The sequence below is a fragment of the Eptatretus burgeri genome, chromosome 6 (genome assembly GCF_056783735.1).
Source record: "Eptatretus burgeri isolate ZD-2024b chromosome 6, Ebu_testis_v1, whole genome shotgun sequence".
Lineage (NCBI taxonomy): Eukaryota > Metazoa > Chordata > Myxini > Myxiniformes > Myxinidae > Eptatretus > Eptatretus burgeri.
The window spans coordinates 43,111,335-43,133,036 of record NC_140966.1 but is presented as its reverse complement, the minus strand read 5'-3'; the positions used below and the strand labels follow the sequence as shown (position 1 = coordinate 43,133,036).

The window sequence follows — 21,702 nt, the reverse complement described above, 5'->3', positions numbered from 1 at the left end:
ATGGAGGACAGAAAACACACTCACACACGATTAAGTTATTTCATGTTCCACCTAACAGTAATCATTAAATTGCAAAATGTTTGAAGATGCTTGTTGACCTTTGCCCCAGTTTTTTTAAGTTGTCGTGATTTAGACCATCATGTTATAACTTCTTCGATAAAAGGGTAGGCTGTTGTGACCCATTTTGGTATCATGATTTATCCTTCGGGGTTAATGGTAGTCGTTGTTCCCCTGAACTACTTAAAACATCAAAGCAGTAATTTTGAATTTAGCCAGCATTCTCGTGATGGATTGCTGACACTCCATTAAAAGGCATCTTTGGCATCAACCAGCAATCATTGTGAGTGGATAAGTCCCCAGCTTCACATCTGTCCAAGGGACAGCACGCTTGCTGATGTGACACACTGCCTGTCGAGCATCAATCGAACAGATTGTAGTCAGGTGGTAAAGAATCTAATCCAGTTTAGACAGCTCAATGGCAAGTGCGCTAACTCTCCACCATCATGTCAGATAGATAAAAGATATACAGGTAGCGGACAAAAAAATGGAAACACCAATGCAAAGTCAATTAATCGGACATTGCACCACCACGAGTGGCGAGTACGGCCTGTGTGTGCCGTGGCATGGAGTCCACCAGCGTCTGAAATTCTGCAGGATGGATGCAGCACCATTCTTCCACAACAAAGTCAATCAACTCTCACCTGTTTGACGTAGGTGGAAAACGCTGTCTCAGGTGTCATTCTCGAATATCCCATAAATGCTCGATTTGGTTCAGATCTGGTGACTGAGAAGGCCATGACGTATGGAAAACATCAGTGTCATGCTCATCAAACCATTGGGCGACCACACAGGCTCTGTGGATGGGGGCATTGGTGGGGGAGTGGTCTCCCCTTGCAGCCATGTTAGCCATAATTATAGGCAACCAGGCCTGTGCAGCATTTTTATACATGGCCCTAAGCATACTGAGATATTATTTGCTCAATTAACACATGGGCCGCAATTGTGTGGAAGCCATTGTTTGGTGTACCTCATTTACCCAGGTGTTTACATTTTTCTGTCCACTACCTGTCGGTAAGATTATTTTCATTTTATATCCGAACAAAAATTCTTTACTTTTCCACTCTTTCAACAGTTGCACATCCTTTCTACCAATTCATGCTAATGCATTTTATATACTAACTGTTGCACAAGTGCATCTATCTACTTTTACACATCATGATTCATGATGTCCAGAGCAGAAGAAAACTCCACTGAGCAGGCATTGAGTCCATAAAGTAAAAATAGTACTGCATGTCCTGAAGCTCACCTGGATCAGGAGCAACAGTCACTCAAACCCCCGGCAGAACCCCTTAGACCGTGATGTTCTTAATGCCATGAACCACGTTTAATTCATCGTGGGGGGTGAAGGTTGTGGTCAAGTTTCATGAAAATTGCGTGTGTAGTTTAGGATAAGGGAACAAATACTGATTTTGGGGGGCAAAACCTTCCCTGTATACTCTCTTAATGAGTGTAGATTTTGATGCAGTCAATACATCTTCGTTCGGTATCAGATATGAAGCTTGTGGCCAATTTTCATCAAAATCGTGTTTGGTTCAAGTGATAATGACTGAAGTGTTTACTGACTCACTCACTCACTCACCGATAGATACTGCTCGATCACATAAGTTTCCTGGAAAAAAGTCCAGTGAGCCAAAAGTAATAAAAATGAGCTCGCAAAACACACATACTGTGTTCAGGAAATCCTCTCTCTCTCTCTCTCTCTCTCTCTCTCTCTCTCTCTCTCTCTCTCTCTCTCTCTCTCTCTCTCTCTCTCTCTCTCTCTCTCTCTCTCTCTCTCTCTCTCTCTCTCTCTCTCTCTCTCTCTCTCTCTCTCTCTCTCTCTCTCTCTCTCTCTCTCTCTCTCTCTCTCTCTCTCTCTCTCTCTCTCTCTCTCTCTCTGTCTCTGTCTCTGTCTCTGTCTCTGTCTCTGTCTCTGTCTCTGTCTCTGTCTCTGTCTCTGTCTCTGTCTCTGTCTCTGTCTCTGTCTCTGTCTCTGTCTCTGTCTCTGTCTCTGTCTCTGTCTCTGTCTCTGTCTCTGTCTCTGTCTCTGTCTCTGTCTCTGTCTCTGTCTCTGTCTCTGTCTCTGTCTCTCTCTCTCTCTCTCTCTCTCTCTCTCTCTCTCTCTCTCTCTCTCTCTCTCTCTCTCTCTCTCTCTCTCTCTCTCTGTCTCTCTCTCTCTCTCTCTCTCTCTCTCTCTCTCTCTCTCTCTCTCTCTCTCTCTCTCTCTCTCTCTCTCTCTCTCTCTCTCTCTCTCTCTCTCTCTGTCTCTCTCTCTCTCTGTCTCTCTCTCTCTCTGTCTCTCTCTCTCTCTGTCTCTCTCTCTCTCTGTCTCTCTCTCTCTCTGTCTCTCTCTCTCTGTCTCTCTCTCTCTCTGTCTCTCTCTCTCTCTGTCTCTCTCTCTCTGTCTCTCTCTCTCTCTGTCTCTCTCTCTCTCTGTCTCTCTGTCTCTCTCTCTCTCTCTCTGTCTCTCTCTCTCTCTCTCTCTCTCTCTCTCTCTCTCTCTCTCTCTCTCTCTCTCTCTCTCTCTCTCTCTCTCTCTCTCTCTCTCGCTGTCTCTCTCTCTCTCTCTCTCTCTCTCTCTCGCTGTCTCCCCCTGCTGGTGGTTTGGTTTCTAGGTGCGGTGTCATGGCCGCTGTAGGCTCCTGCTCTGTGTTGTGAGTCCAGTGTTATTCTCTCCCCTATCGTTTTTTTTCTTCCCCCTCTGCCTTCCTGTCCCACCCCCCCCCCCTTCTTCTCGACTCGCCTTCCCCTTCCTTTCCACGTAACTCCCTTCCACCCACCGTCATCCACCCTGTTGAGTTCGTTACATACCCCTACCCTTTTTCCCCGCGTGGTTCATAACAGTTTTGTGTTTATATTTTTCGTTCCCTTACCTTTCCCCTTTTCTTCTTTGGGACGAGAGAGAGAGAGAGGCCACAGCTTGTCGTATAGGTAAACTTCGAGCTGGTAGCCTACTCTGTTATCGAGTGCATTCCTGTTTACCTGTATTACGGGTGTGTTTTTTTTTTGTTTGTTTCGGTGAGACACACGTATGAGCGGTTATATGACCTTTCCCCTCATTCCCTTCCTCACCCCTCCCCTTACTTCCGTTCTTTGAAATCAAAGAATGTCGACATGTTCCCGCTACACGGCCTATGAGGCCTTGACGAGGAAACATGGCATCGTGTGTGTTCCTCCTACCGAGGTCAGTGTTGATGACATTGTTACTGCCATTGGTAATATGGTTGGGTTTGAAAAAGTCCGCGCAACTTCTCGCATGAACAAACGAGTACAGTAAGTCATCGACTTACGACCGTGATCGATTCCGACCAACCAGTCGTAAGTCGATTTGGTCATAAGTCGGCCAACATTTATTTTACCTTTATTCATAGTGTATAGGCCTATGCACAAATTACCGTATGTTTATTATACTGTATGATGATATAATAATAATCTGTAAGTCATATTTTATTCACATTTTCTTTGTTCATTATTGTTACTAGTATGTGCCCTTAAAAAAAATAATGATAAATAAATAAATAAATAAACCACACAGGCCGTTTCTTCGCTCTCACGTGCCCATCCGTGTGTGACCCGGAAGTTCGATATTATTCGCAGTTACGATAATTCGCAATTTATTTTTAATACCCAATTATTCAATTAGCGCCAACGTATTTTACCTTTTCGCAATGTCGTGGCAAGAAAAAACAAAAAGAGAATAGAAGAGAGAGAAAAAATTTACTTCCTGTTTTGGAGCATACCAGCACTCTGATGTTCCCGAAATTTATACTCCGTCTAATATGAAAACGATCATATGTTGGGCCATTGTGTTTATCTATAAATGCGCATAAGAAATCGAGAAATTATAAGAATACACGAAGTCATCACTCTCCGGAAGCCCGTACGTTGTAACCCGTAATGGGGAACGTGGCTGTGCTTCCCTTCCCCATCGGCCACGCCCACGCAACAACGTGTCTTGCCATTGGTTTGGTAAATAAATGGCCATAACTTGGGAAGCACTTGTCCGATTAATATCAAACCTTGAAAAGGCACATCCTCAGCGCCCCAGCAATATACCTGGCAAGTTTCAATTAGATCGGACCAGTGGTTGTCGAGAAACAACGGTCACACACACACACACACACACACACACACACACACACACACACACAGATTGCTGGAATTACAGATAGATAACCATGGTGATGAAAACCATTATTATTGTTACTGTATAATGTTTTTACATCCGTCAGGTTTAAGTTAAGTACTGCATACTACAGTACAATTGGTTTAATATTTGCAAAAAAATACAAACAAGCAGTCATAGACTGGTACTTACGAAATCGTAAACTTAACCTCTGACCTTGTCTAATAAAAGCTGTCTCTCGAGAAGGTAGCGACGCAAACCAGAAGGGTCTACGATGATTATGTACCAAACCATCAAAAATCCAATGTTTGACCACACTGTGACCTTGACCTTTAACCGATTTTGACCAAAATCTAATCAGCACTAGCCATCGCCTTCCTGAATCACGTGGTGTAATTTGACATTGGTAGCTTCTTCCGTTCTCGAGTTATCGTGCCTACAAACAAACAAACACACACACAAACACACAAACATATGACGGAAGTCATCAATATACTTATGAAATCTAAAAATAGAAAACATTTTACAGTAGTTACAAAACATACTAAATTAAAAAAAATACAAAACATGTTATTGGTCACTCGTGCTTGGCTGTGGATCGTCGACGTTGTTGTCGATGTTATCAGCTGGAGCAGCGCTGCGCTATGGATAAACTGTGCTATACCGAGACCACGCTAACACGCTAGCACTGGCGGGCACTAGGACGGAAACTGTCATATGCCCAGCTGGGCAACACTCGCACTGCCAGACGCGGAGCAGTCGTGGCCAGACATACAGCACATATCGCGGTCGCAGGCGTGGTCGTAAAGTCGATCAGTCATAAGTCGCATAGGTCGTAAGTCGACGACTTACTGTAGTTGTTTTTATGTCAGACGATCATTTAGTACATGGCATTGTCTCGACTGGAATAACCTCTAAAAAGGGTTATTTCATCTTAGCCTCCCCTCTCACCACAACTAGTACCAAAATTGTACTCAGTAATGTCCCACCTTTCATCAGAAATGAAGCACTGGTAAAATAATTATCTCGATTCGGGACCGTAGTGTCTCAGATTACAATGTTACCTTTGCGATGCTGGAACGAGCAGGCGAGACACGTGATGTCTTTCAGGTGACAGGCGTACATTGTGCTTCCCTCGACTAACGTCGATAAAGTGTTTAATGTGGTCTTTAAATTTCACATAGATGGACACGAGTACCAGGTGTACTTGTCGACGGAAACACTGAAATGTTTTAACTGCAATGGTTTCGGCCATTTAAAACGTTTCTGCCCGAAAACTACATTCCCAACAGCCGAGGATACTTTTGCTCCGTCTAATACGGCCCCACCTGTTAGCACTGACGACCCTGTTACAGTCTCAGGAAATGAAACATCAGACCCGAAGGACACAGAAGACAGTACCTCAAGTGCTTGGGATGGTTTTACAACTATTCCCTTATTAAGGAAAAGAAAAACGGATCAGAACGAACTTAACCCACATAAAGGACAAAAAAGTGGTTTTGGCTGTGAGTGAAACAACTCCGGGCTTATGTGACACAGTGTCAATGAAAATAGGGATGAGTCACTCTCAAATGATGAAATGGACCCCCTGTTGGGAGATCAAAGTGAAGGGGATTTACTCCCAGATAAAATTAAGGAAACTACAGAAAAGATCCCTACTTCTGATAAGGGAATTGAACCATGTAAGGATCTTACCGAAAAAGAAATAGAACTGCTGCCTGACATAATAAGGGATTTTAGTCTTCAAGACATATGGCGGACACAAAATCCAAACACCCATCAGTTGACTTGGAGTAAAGTTGCCAACAATCAGGTGGCCCTCGCCCGGCTGGATAGATTTTACATAAACTCAACCCTTATTAACCTTTCACCTACCACGAGAATTTCTCCATCTGGTTTCTAGGACCATCACCTTATCACCACATGCTACCGAATAGGTTCATCTCCAAATCGCCACTCTTTTTGGAAACAACATCTCCATATTAGACAACCCCTCTTTTAATAGTGCCTTTCAAAGTGTATGGTCCAATTTAGTAGGTGCTAAGCCCCAATTTAAAGACCAGCAGTTGTGGTGGGACAACATAAAGGTCCCAATTCTAAATTTCTGTCAACAATTCTGCTCTTTAAATACACAAGTAGAATGCAGAATAAAAGCATAACTGGAGAAAGAAATTTTACAGATTCAAAGCAACCTAAAAACCCACCTTGCCCCCCAACAAAAACTAAGACTGCATGAGAAAAAGTTTCTTCTCAATAGTATAATCACCAACCATACCCAAGGAGCGTTAACGAGATGACACTTTCAACACCTTCATCTCTCAGATAACCCAACCTGGTTTTTCTTTGACTTTGAATCCAAATCGCCTCATTCCCTGATCTCTGCTTTAAAACGTCCTGATAACTCGGTCACTACTAGCCCGGTATAAATTAAGAACGACGCAAAACTTTTCTTCTCTAAACTTTACCAGGCAAAAGATGTTGATTTTGAACTGGTTTCTCAATTGGCGGATGGTGTCAGTGTTCTATCCCCCAGAGAAAAGATGGATCTAGAATCACCACTCGCACTCGAATAACTTTCTGTTGCCCTAAAGAGCCTGAATGAGGGGAAATCACTTGGGCTGGATGGTCTACCAGCGGAGTTCTTCAAAAAATTCTGGGACCTGATTGGACCTGAATTGCTTTTGGTCTTCCAAGAGAGCCTGGAGAAAAATGAACTCCCACTAAGTTGCAGAAGAGCTGTGGTTACTTTGAATCATAAGAAAGGAAATCCCTTGCTCATCTCACAGTGGAGGCCAGCGTCCCTGCTGTGTACAGACTATAAAATCCTCTCTAAAGCTTTGGCCTTACATATTTCACCTCTGCTAAAGGATATTATACACATGGACCAAACCGACTGTGTCCCCGGGCGTAATATCCAGGATAGTATCTCTGTTATTCGAGATGTAATTGATGTTTGTGAGATAAATCATGGAAGTTGTGGCCTGGTCTTTTTGACCAGGAGAAAGCATTTGACTGTGTTTCTCACACATACCTTTTTGAAGTTTTAAATTTTTTTTGGTTTTGGCCCCCTCTTTCTATCACATATACAGTTATGTTATTCAAACATAATGGCCTTGTTAAAAATAAACAATGAACTTTTACCCTCATTTGGGGATAGGAGAGGGGTAAGGCAGGGTTGCCCTCTTTCAGGAATTTTGTATACTCTTTCTCTTGAACCCTTCTTAAACACCCTTCATAAATCCTTATCTGGTGTCACTATGGAAACTAATCCCTTAAAAAGCATCGCCTATGCAGATGGCATGTGTGTCTGCCTAAATCATGCAGAAGACATTGTTAAGAGGACGAGTACCTTGGATCTCTTTAGTAAAGCATCATCAGTCAGAATAAATTGGGCTAAAACAGAAGCACTGTGGCTCCAACCCTCTACCTATCCCTTATCCACCCCCCACCCCTTTCCCTCTCCCTCCTTGTCTCCCTGGCAATATTTCATGGAAAAGTGATGGGATCAAGTTATTGGGAGTGTTTCTTTGTCCAGGCGATTTGGTGAGACATTACTGGGAAGGTTTGTTGGCACGCATGGAACTAATTTTACTGAAATGGAAGAGTTTACTCTGCCAACTGTCCTACCAAGGCATGGTATGAGTCATCAACAATCTGATAACCTCAACGTTATGGTACAAGGTTCATGCCCTGCAGCCAGCAGCAGACATCGTGGACAACATACAGAAATGCATCGCTCGTTTCTTCTGGTCTGGAAAGCATTGGCTGCGACCGGAAATCCTGAACTTACCAGTGGCTGAAGGTGGCCAAGGACTTGTGAATGTCAAGTGCCGCATCATGGATTTCTGTATGCGAACAGTATGGCGCTTCTTGTATGAACCGTTTGGTCTGGAGACAACTCACCAGTTGAATCTTCCGACAAGCTGGAAAATTGAACTTTGCACAAGAGTTGTTCTTGATGGACTCAACCAAGATGGATTTATCTGGGTTACCTGCTTTTCACCAAAGCCTACTCAATGCATGGCAAGCTGTCGGCTGCTGTTGTGACCCCTCGACCTACACTGAACCCATGTTCTTCAACGAGCTATTGTTTCACAACAGTTTATTTGAAGGCAATGAAGGGGAAAATGCTTTCATTCAGCAGTTCATAAACAATGCAACAACGAAAGTGTGCCACTTGAAGAATGTCACCAATGATAGGTGGCTAAGTGCCACTGCTCTTGCGACAGCGGTTGGCATTAGATCATGTCGCAAAGTGGACAGCGTGCTGACAACAGTACAACACACCTACTGCGCCTCACAAAAAGTTTGGGAAAATACCCTCCCATACCCACCTCTGACTTTTCCCCACCTTTCCCAAACCTTTAACTATCTGGCTCTACTCGTCTCGAACCTATTGGTTTTGGCCGATCTCGATCCTTTTCCGGGAATAACCGAAAACCCTGAACATACAATGCCTAAAAGTCCTTTTTCCCTCTTTGTCCTCCCCCGTATCCTGTAAATGGGTCACAGTCTTACCAAAACCCCTCCCCTTTATCCTATTTGGAATTGGTACTACAGACAGCCTGTACCAAAATGGGTTGGAGATCTCCAATGGAGAATCGCACATTGGGTGTTGCCAATAAATTATTTTATTCACCGGTTCTCACAAACAAAAAGTGAGCAATGTCCCTTCTGTGGACAAACCGAAACACTACCTCACGCGTATATACGCTGTAACCGTTTAACCCCTGTATTTCTTTTCCTGAAGATGCTTTTGGCATGTCTCTCTTGTAATTTTGATTTTCCAAACTTTATTTTTGACCCGAGTATGCCCTTCAACTCCCCAACAGCAATCCCAATTCATTTTTTCCTTTCACAAGCTAATCTTGCGATATATAAGACAAGAAAATCAAAAATGTGCAATGATTTGTATACAACAGACAGCTTAGAAGTGTTTGAAGCCCTTTGTGTTTCAAGAATCAAACAGGAGTTCTGGTGTTGCTCTCAGGTACAGGTGTTTGAGACCCAATGGTGTATAAACAATGCCTTCTGTAAAGTATCTGAGGGTCAGTTAAAATTCACTTACTAGTTTGTAACTTTATAGTTTATACCTTCTGTCTAAACTTTTTGTTTGTTTGTTTATGATGTAAAATTGTGTGCAACTGTGTGAGCCTCTACATGTGAGGCAAACAATTTTTGTATTTTTGTAATAAAAGGACATAAAAGTCAAAAGTCTCTCTTTTGACACCTCTCCCCCACCTCTTCTTCTCTTTCTCCCTCCCCAGAGAGCTAACATCTTTGAGGATGTCGCTTACACCCTTCTCTATCCAAAACCTGGAGAGACCAAAGATATTTCACAGGACATTACAGATCTGGGCAAGGTTTGAAAATGTTTCTCATGTTGAATTTGATCTGGTATTGTCAGTATATGTGTTTTTGATGGTATTAGGTAACAGCAACAGGAGTCATTGGGAGTGGTTGTGGGAGGAAAGGGGGGAACTAAGAAATACTATTTGAGGGGGGGTGTGATTTGGGAAGAAAATAAAAATAAAAGTGTGGTGTAGCGGGCCTGCGGGGGCAGGACATGATGTGGGGAGCGTGGTGGAGGAGTGGTTTTAGAGTGGTCACATGCTTGCACGGGATATAGGAGTGCGCTCTGCCTGAGGCGTTGTCGTAGTTGCTGCAGCCGTTGTGGCCTGCGGAGCCTGTAAGTCGTGTGGCTTGTAGAGTGCATCGAGTACGTAATAAAGGGGAGTTACGGGCAACGTACGCTCACGCTCTCGCTCGTGCAATAAAGCAGGGTTGTACTATACTGTTCCCCCGCTCGTGTCTGCCTTGGAGCACCTTTCACACGACACCACAAAAATGAGTAGGTCGTTGAAAGGAGACAGAAGCAAAGGGGAAAATTGGAAAATAAGTTGGCATACGGGGAGTTGGTGGGTGAGTTGAGGAGGTAATGTCGAAAATTGATTTTTGTGTAGTGTATATGTGCAGAGGCCTTTTCTGAAAACTGGATGTTCGACAGAACACTATAATAGTGACAGTTACTTATCCTATCTGGAAGCAATCGCTTCCAGTGGGGAAAACACCCTCCACAGGATTATTAATGGGGACCATTACACGGGGTTTTTAAATTAGTTTTTGACCTTTTTTCTTTCTAATCTTTTTTGTTTGATGGCAGATGTTGGGTTGTCCAGATGCTGTACCTGAGGTGAAAAAGAGACTGGCCAATGCTAAGGTAAGTTCTACTGTCACACCCTTTGGGGCTATTTACTTTTTACATGTATAAATATGATGTAAATTTTGACCAATTGGGATAAAGAACCACCCCACCCCACCCACACTACCTTCCATTAATATGTAATTAAGAGATGCCCCACCAGTTTGCTAAAGTTTATCTTTTCAAGGGTTAATACACAACTATTACAATTGTTTTGTTATACATGGTCTTGGCTCATGGAAGAGCTCGGACACAGAACAGAACAGGGCACACCATAATGAAACGGAAGACCAAGAAGGAACCTGAAGAAGTAAAGAGTAAAGATGGAGACATCAGGAGGAACCTGGGTAGGATTCGGGTTTCAGCTGCTACTCTACAGCCCTCAAACCCATCCAAGTGCAGCCAAGTGAACAAGGCGAACAGCAGGAGAACAAGCAAATGTCAATAGCAGAGCGGAGGGAGAAGGTCGATGGAGACATACAAACAAGAAATGCAGGTAATGATGAGGGGTAAGGGAGAACGCAAGGGGTGGACAAGATAGCTACAAAAACAAAGTTTTAGGAAGGTGAAGGTGGTTTAACGGGTGTCGAAAAGATCATGGTTTTGGATGGGGTTTGAGCTTCTGTTGTGGGATTTAATGGGCTGTGACCTGATATGGTGATGAACAGCTGTCTTGAAGATCCAGAGGGAAGAATGAGATCAGAGAGTGTGGAAGGTGGTTCCGCTGGTGGAAAAAGAGCACTAAATGAGTGGAGGTGAGCAGTGGTTCTGGAGGCAGTTTCACTAAGAGGGGGTTGCTAATGGACCACATGCATCCTGCAGATACTTGGGGGGGGGGACAGTGTTGAGAAGGCAGAAGGTGCAAAACCAGAAATGAGACAGTTAATGATGGTGAAGTGATAGGCCCATAGACTCAGATTCATCATGAGAGATTCCAATGATCTTGAAATCCTTGGTTTCCACAGCCTCAAGCTGAATAAGATGTGAGGCAGGGGAGCCATCCCAGAGTCAAGAGAAGAGCAGTACTCCATCAAGTTGTGAATGAAAGTCTGGAGGATCATTGAAGGGTCATTTCTTGTTTTGAACTATTAAAATGAACGACATGGTATTCATAAAATATTTACCCTGCACAGTCTTGAGAAGGATTTGGTGCAAGCCAACTCTTCTGCTTTTTAAAGGTTTTTTGATCTAATATGGTGCCAGACCAGTGAATGATGACGTCACTTTCATCAAACTATATTTCCCATCCGTAGTTGATCAATTAGTTTTGCATTGATCGGTTAGTGGTTTCATCAATTGCAGAGAAATTCTTTTTCATACTGACCTGATCAAATGTTGCACTTGTCAAATTATGACATCATAATGAAGGCACCGATGACATCATTATTAACATATCATATTCAGCATGGGGAGTACTTGACAATGAGAAAGGTTTCAATTTTCTCCATGGAGCAGTTTCGGAGATATAGAGGAGCAAAGTTTTTCGGTTTTTCCAAAATGGCGCCTGTACCCTGTGACCGATGTCATTATGACTAAAAAATTCCACAGGAGGCGGTGCACCTATTTTGGAAAATTCCTGTAAATCAGACTAATGGTTGCTGAGAAAATGAATTTTTAAAAAGTAAAAAATGTATGTACATACTTACATACATACGCACGTACATATGTCACTCATACGCGACCGATCACTTCACCTCGCTTTTTGCTTCCTGAGTGCAGGGTAATTACTGAACTACTTTGTATTTGACGTTGTTCCAGTAACTGCATTGACATATCTTGCTGCTCTGCTGGCATCTCTGAAGTCTAATCTTGGCAAACATTGGCCTGCAACCAATTAAACAACAAACCGAATTGGTTTTTTTCTTATCCCATCATACTCAAGTGCATTTGTGATGGCATGTGCAGCCAGCAATAGGCAGTGTGTTCAGTACTAGTGGCAATACTGTAAGAATACTGAGCAAACCACTCCAGCATATATTGTCACCAATCGTAAATGTTTATATCACACTGTGCAGCAGTGTTCTAAACGATTCTATGTGTTGTGCACAGCCTCCTGAATATGCACTGCAATTAACAGTATGTGAAGCCAAAGAGATAAATGGAAGAAAATTTGAAGGTAAGAAGTCGAATCATACCTTTATCACTTTATAAGTTAGCATTTTATCAACAATAAAGGATGATTGAATTAAAGTTTTTTCTCTCCCCAACATGAAACTTGTTTAATAAGCATAAAATCTAATGTTGCTATCTCTTTTTTTTATGTATGCATTTTGGGTGGTGGATGGTTATTGGGGTGGGGTGGGTGGGTGGGGGTGTCTAAAATGAAAGCATTAAAATTGGAAAAATGAAGAGAGGGTAGAGTGGTAGGAGAGAAAAGGAGGTTACAGGAGTGTGGAGTAATGAAAAGAGAGGAGAAAAAGGTTAAGAAGACAGAGGAGTAAGAGGAGGGACCTTCCAGATTTTTTTTCCAACGATGTTTAAAATCATCATTGTATTAAAATTGAAGAATATACCTGAACATTGTGTGAGGTATCATGTTCTATGAACTCTCTCGTTTAATGTAAGCAGTACTGCATTGCAAAGTTTTTGACTGTTCTCCTTTATATTTCCTCTCCCAAAACATTCAATGTAACTGATATAGAATGAGCATCATTAATTCCTTTACGTGTTTTATCCCATTTACTTTTGAACATCACATTTACTTCCCATTAACATCAATTATCTTTTCAATATCTACATTTCATTAACTTTAACCTAAATTTTCCATTTAATCTATTGATTGTCACTTTGGAATTGGTTCACAGCCCATGGACCTGCCATTGCAAAGAATATAATAAAATCGTTTTAAATCTGAAATTGAGTGGGGACACTACTTTTGTATTTTACTGCATTTATATAAAAGGACAATCAACATACAGTATTATGTATGCCAGAATGGCAGCCCTTTGTCATCTCCCTCTTGTATGGAAGAAATTAGTACCCAACCCACACCCCAACCACAGCAACCCTCTCAGTTGGCACTGCACTAAAAAAGCAGCATTTATCTAATTTCAGAAAAAAAAAACAGAAACAGACAACTGGCTAACGAATCCATCACATTCATCATATGACATTTTCGGTAGACCTGCTTTGTATTCCCCTCTGAGCATAAAGACTTGACTCTTAAATACAGTATTATGTTGATTTGTCCATTGAATAATATTACTATTGCTTCTTTAACACCCCTAATTATTCCCACCTTTTGTGGGGGTGACTGGGGAGGTTTATGCCCCTCATCTTTCACAAACCTAATGGCTAGATCTAACACTCGAATTGAGGTGGCAGAATTTTGGAATTCTTCAGGGTGCTTCGCTTACTCCATGTGAAGACACTCTGGTATCTTTAACATGCACAAATGATAAGTGATGTCAGATGGGTCCTCTATCTTAACATCTTTTGGAAGGATGCCACACACATTGATACACCGGCCTGAATGCAAAACACCAGGGGTGACAGTTTATATCTGGCTCGATATTCAAATCCAGGCGAGACAGCTAAGAGAATGGCAAAGCTGTGGTGGCCTGCAAAAGTATTCAACCCCCTCCAAAGTTTTCACATTTTGATGTCACCTAAGCTTATTTCATGATACTTTCAAATCAAACTTTATATATAGTCTTCGCAAACTACTCCAAAGTGATAAAGCTGAAATATAAAAAAGCAGATAAAATGTGAATAATTATAGATTAACAGAGAAAATCAGATGATTCTCAGTTGTACAAGTATTCAAACCCTTTGCTTAATTAATCATAAATCATTTCAGGAGCAAATTATTTGTTTGAAAGGTTACAAAATAAGTGTAATAGGTTTCACCTGTATGTAATCAGTGGCTTCACTGAAAAATTAAGTTCCCCCACTTATCTAAGGAGTTTTAAGGTGAAACTAATTTGGTCAACCAACAAGGCAAACATGAACACCAAGGAGTCATCCAACAAGGCAAACATTAAGACTTTCCAAATAAGTCAGACATAAAGTGGTGGAGAAGCACCATTCAGGAGATGGTTATAAAGAAGATTTCAAAGTCACTTATTATCCCTTTGAGTATGGTGAAATCCATCATTAATCAGTGGAAGACGTATCATACTACCCAGACTCGATGCATCAGGTCGCCCATCCAAACTAAGCAGCTGGACAAGCAGGATAATGGTTCAGGATGTCACTGTAAATCAACCAATGACTGAAAGATGTGCAAGGCTCTATGTCTGAGATGGTGGTCAGTGTTCATTAATCAACAATATCCCGCTCCCTGGCCTCTATGGACAGGTGGCAATGAAAAAGCCATTATTGAAAAAGATGCATCTAAAAGCTCATATGGAGTTTGTAAAAAAGCATCTTAATGATACTGTAGGCATGTGGAGTAATTTTTTGTGGTCAGACGAGACAAAAACTTAACTTGTTGGTCGAAATTCAAAGTGTTACATCTGGTGCATGCCTAACATGTGCATCATCCTTTCAACACCATCCCTACTGTCAAGCATGGTGGGATCAGCTTCATGTTATGGGGCTGCTTTTCATCAGCAGGGAATGCCAAGCTTGTCAGGATAGAAGGCACAATGGATGGTGCAAAGTACAGGAGAATCCTTGATGAAAACCTGTTTGAGTCAGCTGTGAATCTGAAACTAGGTACGAGATTCACATTTCAGCAGGGCAATGATCTGAAGCACAAAGATAAATCCACACTGGAGTAGCTGAATAACAATAATAAAAAATCCTAACTTGAACCAAATTGAACAATTATGGTGAGACTTGAAGATTGCAGTCCATTGACAATCCCCATCAAACATGGCAGAACTCGTGCCATTTTCACAAGAAGAATGGGCAAATATTTCATCATCTCATTGTGCAAAGCTGGTAGAGATCTCCCCAAAAAGACTCATAGCAGCCATTGCAAAAAGGTGCTTCAACAAAGTCCTGACCCTAATGGGCTGAATACTTTTACAACCAGTCAATTTTGATTTGTACATGTTTTTTTCTGATATTCCTGACATGTAACCTCCTTTGACTCTAACACTGTTTCGTTTGGTCTCTTCAGTTATGATTAAAAAAGTTAATTTGGAAAAATTGTTTTCACATTATTTATAATTCATCTAAATGTGGAATTATTGGTAGAGGGTGAATGCTTTTTCAGGTCACTATATCCTTGTGTCTCTTTATGTTATTGTCCTGTAAGTGGTAACTGTGATGTTTTAAAAGTTATCTGAACAAGATTCAATAGTCTGAGAAATGACAAAGTTTTCATTTTCAGGACATAAGTGTATATCATTGGAAAGGAAAAATATTTTCTTACTATTCATGTGTACATCGATACTGAAGAATATCTAAATAGAGTTTCTTGCACCATCGTGAGTATAATCTCGTTCTTATCCCATTTTGAGCACCCCTAATTATATGCTGCATGCACAAACTCCTGCATGAACAAAGGTTTCGGTAGCTACCAAAAAGATTAGGGGCCTGGGTCCCCTTAAACTTCAGATCCCCCACCACCAATTTAAATTTTAGTACAATTGCACGTGTATAAAAATAGGCTAATCATTTTGTTTCTTACGTTACATAAAGGATGTTGCAGGTGCTAAAATTAAAGGACTTTTTTGTATTTTTAAAAATATATATTTTAACCTTTGTGATTTCAAACAATTAATAAAGTACAAAAACAAAAAAGTATCCATTTACAAACTCTACTTGATTCTGTAAAAGTACAAACTTACATTTTATATCCACTATTAAACATTTCAAGTATTTTGAACACAATATAAATATATGTCATGTATTTTACTCATTAATTAACCATCAAAACCCCCTGGTTTTCGAAAAGTTGTATTTGTAAACAGTCTACCTTTATTTATTTTTGGGAAGTGTCAGCATGTAGTCTGTTGTGTATCTTTGCAAAGCAATCAATGATGGCATTGTCTGACACACAACATTCCTGCCTGTAATTAGTGCTTGGTCATGCATCTGACCTCAAGTCTGATTTCAAAGCCATTAAGAGGCTGATCTTATCCAAGGGGTTAAAATTGATTTGGGGCATAGCAAAAAACATTCGGGGCAAGCGTCCCATGGGCCAGTGTCCAGCGACACCCCTGTCCATGACTCTTGTACACTCTGTTAAAATTAATCTGAGAAATATACTCGGACATAACGAGGTGAAAATAAGATTGAGAAATACGATTATGTTAAAGAAGAATTCAATGAACAACATAGCCCAGTGGAGAGCTCCACCAGAGAAAATAATCAGTGATTTCAGGCCAAATTTTGATGAAATAAAATCACTTATTTGAAGTAGGAAAGTCGATCTCAGGATTTGGGACCATTATTCTTCAAGCAATACATTACTTTGTTCCACATGCTAGCTTACCTTGAGGTTAGTTTCTTGACATTCTCAGAGTTGTTTTCAAAACTTTGTGATGGATGAACCTTTAGTTTTGCAACTTATTGATTTTGATACCTCTGTCTTGCAACCTCTGTTGCAGCTCAGCTGCAAAAGAAAGAAATTTCCTTTTCACACTGCCAGTTAAGTGAAATTTAAAACAAAGATTGATAAATAGAGGTGAGGTACATACAAAGTACATCGCCCCCATGCCAAATAAATAAATAACAAATCCTCCACTCGCGACATTTCCAGGGCACCTTAGGCACCCAGCGATGCCACTGTGCAGTACATGGTGATGGAATTGGGAGGGAGCGGTGTACAATAATTGATTGATAAGTTGATTATTTGCATAATTCAAATAAATAAATAATAATTGTAAAATAATTAATTTCTGAATCAATTGGCTAATAGCATATTTAAACCACCACTGTTTCATCCGAATCTGTAACTTTTAAAGAATGAAATAATTCATCAAATAATGAATAATCGATTAATTGATGAATCAATAAATCAAAAATACCCTTTATAGCCAAATCACTTGTTCACTGTCGTGTCCAAATATCAGTTTCCAAGCTGAAAGGGTGCCTGAGATATTGCCCAGATGAGAAAGAAAATAAATAAGGAATTAATAAATCGATAATGATTAAGTAATTAAGTAATTAATTAATTAATCAAAAAATAAAAAAATCAGTTTTTGCTAAACTACATCGTCACTCGCATACGGGTCGCAAAACTTCAGCTTCCTAGGTCAAAGGATAGCTGAGATATCGCTTGAACAAACAAACAAACAAGAAGAAGTCGCCGTGCAGAGCATGATACTTGCAAAATCCATCTTACTATATATTTCACTGTCTGTCCGTCTGTCTGTTCCCAGGTACCACAAAAACGGCTGAATCGATCACAACCATTTTTGGGGTGTGTAATCCTGGGACCCCTTGGAGTATAATAGGCATAAATATAATAACCTGACCCTCTTGACGGCTCCCGTAGGGAGCGGGTGCTTCTAGTAAAATTAATTTGACCTCAAAAATAATTCATGGTTGAATTCACTAACCAAATACGCAACTCCTCTTCAAATTTCAAGTGAATCGGATGAAAATTGACAAATTTAGAAATGTGGCCAATGTTGACCTTTTGACGTTTTGACCGCAAAAACAAAAGGTTTCTTCCTTATGACAAACTCGACCATGTGGTGAAGTTTCGTGAAGATCGGTTTAAAATTGTGACCTATTAGCAATAGACAGACAAACAGACAGAATAACAAAATTGTTTTACCAATACACTTGAAAAATCTTCCATTTTGCAAGTAACAAACAAACAAACGGGGTAAAAACTGAGTACCCTTTTTCAGTGCCCGGCAATGACATCATGTATTGCCTGAATATAGAAATGGGAAGGAGCGGTGTACAATATTTGCAATGTGCCCTTTTGAATTTGACTTGCTATTGGTCTACTTGGAGGAATGTGCACTTGCCTTTGAGCTGTCCAGCTGGGTTCTGAATCTGAACCCAGCTATAAACTGTCAACTTGAGGTTTCTTATGCACGGCGATACATCATTGTATGCACCATCCATCAGAAGGACATTAACCTGAAAACCCCGTATGCGAGTACTGGGCACTGACGGACATTACATTTCCCACAGTGTCTTTTGCGAAGAGGAGGAGAGTTTGCCAGCGACCTAGCAAAATTCCTACCCAAATCACTTTGATTTGAATGTCTATCCTGGCTTCCCAGTTGATGAAAGACTTCGGCCAAAAATGTTACCTAGCCAACCCACAAGAAGGTAGATATAGTTGGGGCCATTAAAGAATTCGTTTTGTTTGTTGATATACAAAATTTCCTTTTTCATTTGGTGCACTGCATCCACGAGCTACCTTTTTCAAAAATACATTTTGAGCCCACAGCACTTGAAAACTGTCCTTGTGGATTACAATCATAGTATTGTATCAAGCACTGCTTTGTTATTTTTCTACTGGACATTTCTCCTGATTTATTTTCTATGAACGTTCACTTGTGCGTGATAAATATCCCATTTTGCTTTTCAAAAGGCGTAGGCAGGCCATTGTGTACTTCAATATTGGCAAGTGCATAGTCTATGGGAGTGCTGCATCAGCAGTATAGTTGTCCTTTTGTAACGATGCAATCAACAAAGTCATTGCATAATTGTATAGTTTAGTAAAGGCAGTTGTAGTATAGTGATCTTCAAGTTGTGTTGCTCCAGATCCTACTTTAATGCTGTAAAGCTAGTTTGTATCAGCCATTTTGCCTTTTCGATTAAAACCTCAGACAGAAATATTAATTGTGTAACTTGCTGTAAAACCAAGTTATTGTTGTCCCTTCCTTCTATTCCCTGTGCAGGCAACATTAAATTATATACCACAGTGCAGCTGCAGATCCCAAATCAAAACAGTGAGATGTTTCACACAGGTGTATGTGAAGGATGCCAACCTGTATGGAATGAAACCTTCAACCTGTGAGTTATGTTTCACTCCCTGGGCATTCCTTTGCTTCAAATTTCTGTGTCACGTTCAATGCTACTCTTTGTTAACATAATCATACCATAGGCAATTTGAGAAGTGGCTGTTTGCATGTTTATTTATTTGACTTCTATGCACTTCTGAACTGCTGGGTGGACGGAATGGGTTGAAAAATGGTGGTTGGACTCGGAGTGTGCAGTGGAAGGTTTCAGAGGGTTAAAAAAACACAAAAAAGCAATCATACTCCCTGGTGTTGAAGAGTAGGAGACGTATTGCCAGCAACCTGGCAAAATTCCAAATTCCTACCCAAATCACTTTCAATCGAAAGTCTGTCCTGGCCACCCAGTGGATGTAAGACTTGGACCAATAATATTCCCTGGTCAACTCCACAAAGAGGTAATCGTCGAAATAGTTGGGGCCATGTATGGAAAAAACACAGCATCGACCCACAGATCTTCTATGAGCCATAGCCACAATATGTAAAACCTTAGGAATGACAAGAAACCTTCCTTTTGTCCTTTACAGCAATCACAGAAACCACAATGTCACTGTGAAAAGGTGACAAAACAGCTTACATTATTGTTAAATGTCACTGTGTTAATGATGTCTTTGTTTTGCCATGTATCCTGTACGTGCAGGCCACTGAAAGGAGCTGAAGAAGGAAATCTTGTTGTGAGTTTGTGGTGAGTTTCAGCAAGACTAACATGTTAGATCCATCGCTTGAATGATGGGATTAATCAAAAGAGAGCATGTTGCACTTCACAAACATATTAGTGGGGCAACTTAGCTAAATATAGCATAACAATTGTGCATTTTGTGCGGAAAGCACCAAATTTGGCACACTAGTAGCCTATCATAATATGAACAGATTTGGATATTGGGCCATCTGAAATTCAGCCGCTGATGGCTGTGGCAGCCATTTTCCACTGCCATCAAAAAATTTGAGATGGCCCAATATCCAAATCTGTTCATGATATGATAGGCTACTAGTGTGCCAAATTTGGTGCTTTCCTCACAAAATGCACAATTGTTATGCTCAGTTTCCCCACTATATTGCATGTCTGTCTGTGAGTCTCATTGAGGATGTAAAATGAACTGAAACATCAAAATAGGATATTTTATAACACATTGTTGCTGTTGATATTGTTGTTGTCATGGCTGTGGTTCTTGTTTGTGTGCTTCTTCCGTTTTTCGAAAAGTATTACTGTACACAGGGTGATTTATTTTGTTTTGTTATTTATTCGAGATCCCTAAATAATTCCCATACATGAAAAATTATATATGTTAGGAACCAAATATTTTGCATTAATGGAGCCTAATGTTACAGAAAGCCATGGCTTGATCCTGATAGTTATGATTCATCACGTGACCCAGCAGTGATGTTTAACGGTTTTCACTCGGTCACGCCATGGTGCTCACTGTGGAAGAACGCATGTTTCTCGTTGAACATTACATCAAGCTTTCATTCCTCTTTTTCCCTGCCTTTGGAATAAACTCCCTCACTCTGTTCAATCCCATTCTTCCCTCCAGGCCTTCAAAACCGCTGTTCACCACCAACTCTTATCATCCCCCATCCAAATCCTCAATCTTTTCTACCCCCGTTAATCCACCTCAAACCTACCTCCTTCAAATTCCTTGCCTTCCTTCCTGAAAGTCCCTGTAATGTCCATCTTGTATACCCTGTGTTCCCCACCCCATCCCTCTCCCTTCCACAGATCTAATATGTCTGTTCCCCACTGTTTTGTCCTTCCCACTCCCACCCCTCTTGTCTCATGCCCCCCCCCCCTTGCTGTGCAGTGTGTGTTAGCTCTCATACGAGCCTCAACAAGGTATACAAAAAAAAAGAAAAAATAGAATGCATCCTTTAGGGAATGTTAAATTGCATTTAAAAGCAGCTTTAGTTGTTGAACGAAATCTTCAAAATCAGTGGTGATGGAAACTAGTGAAGCAGTTTCAAGAAACAGGCTGCGTGAAAGTTAAAAAGCACATGTGTCAGCCAAGCATTGTTACACCAGAGAAGTATGGGAAATAGAAGCAAGCCTGGATAAATCTCTGACACATTGAGTACAACAAGCTCACTGTTCATATTCCAGTACAAGGAAGGCGGTTAAGACACTCAAACTTTATCCATACAAAAGTCTTGCAGTGCATTAGTTACTGGAGCCAGATTAAGAGAAACGTGTCACCCACTGTAAGTGGCTCCAGAGGATGGTAAGAGAACAAGACAATGTTTTGGATGTTATGCTTTGTATAGACGAAGCATGGTTTCATTTTGCTGGGCATGTAGATTCGCAAAACACTCGTTTGTGGCAAAGTGAACAACCTTATACAATGCAAGAAAGGCCATCGCATTCTGCAAAAATCGGTGCTTGGTGTGCTGTAAGTCGGCAAAGAATTATTCACCCAATTTTCTTCTCAGAAACGGTAAACTCAAAATGTGACATCAACATAATC

The 21,702-nt window shown here is 40.9% G+C and overlaps 1 protein-coding gene across 2 annotated transcripts in view; it reads left to right on the top strand.

Annotated features, from left to right (window-relative positions):
* Positions 1 to 21,702, top strand: part of LOC147024650 (BAI1-associated protein 3-like) — a 180,727-nt gene that overhangs the window by 17,306 nt on the left and 141,719 nt on the right. For both annotated transcript variants that reach the window (XM_085884765.1, XM_085884764.1), the window contains exons 3-7: positions 9,433 to 9,528; positions 10,329 to 10,385; positions 12,417 to 12,483; positions 19,130 to 19,244; positions 19,887 to 19,931. In XM_085884765.1, coding sequence (XP_085740891.1) covers positions 9,433 to 9,528; positions 10,329 to 10,385; positions 12,417 to 12,483; positions 19,130 to 19,244; positions 19,887 to 19,931 — 380 coding nt within the window. The remainder of the gene's footprint in view (positions 1 to 9,432; positions 9,529 to 10,328; positions 10,386 to 12,416; positions 12,484 to 19,129; positions 19,245 to 19,886; positions 19,932 to 21,702) is intronic.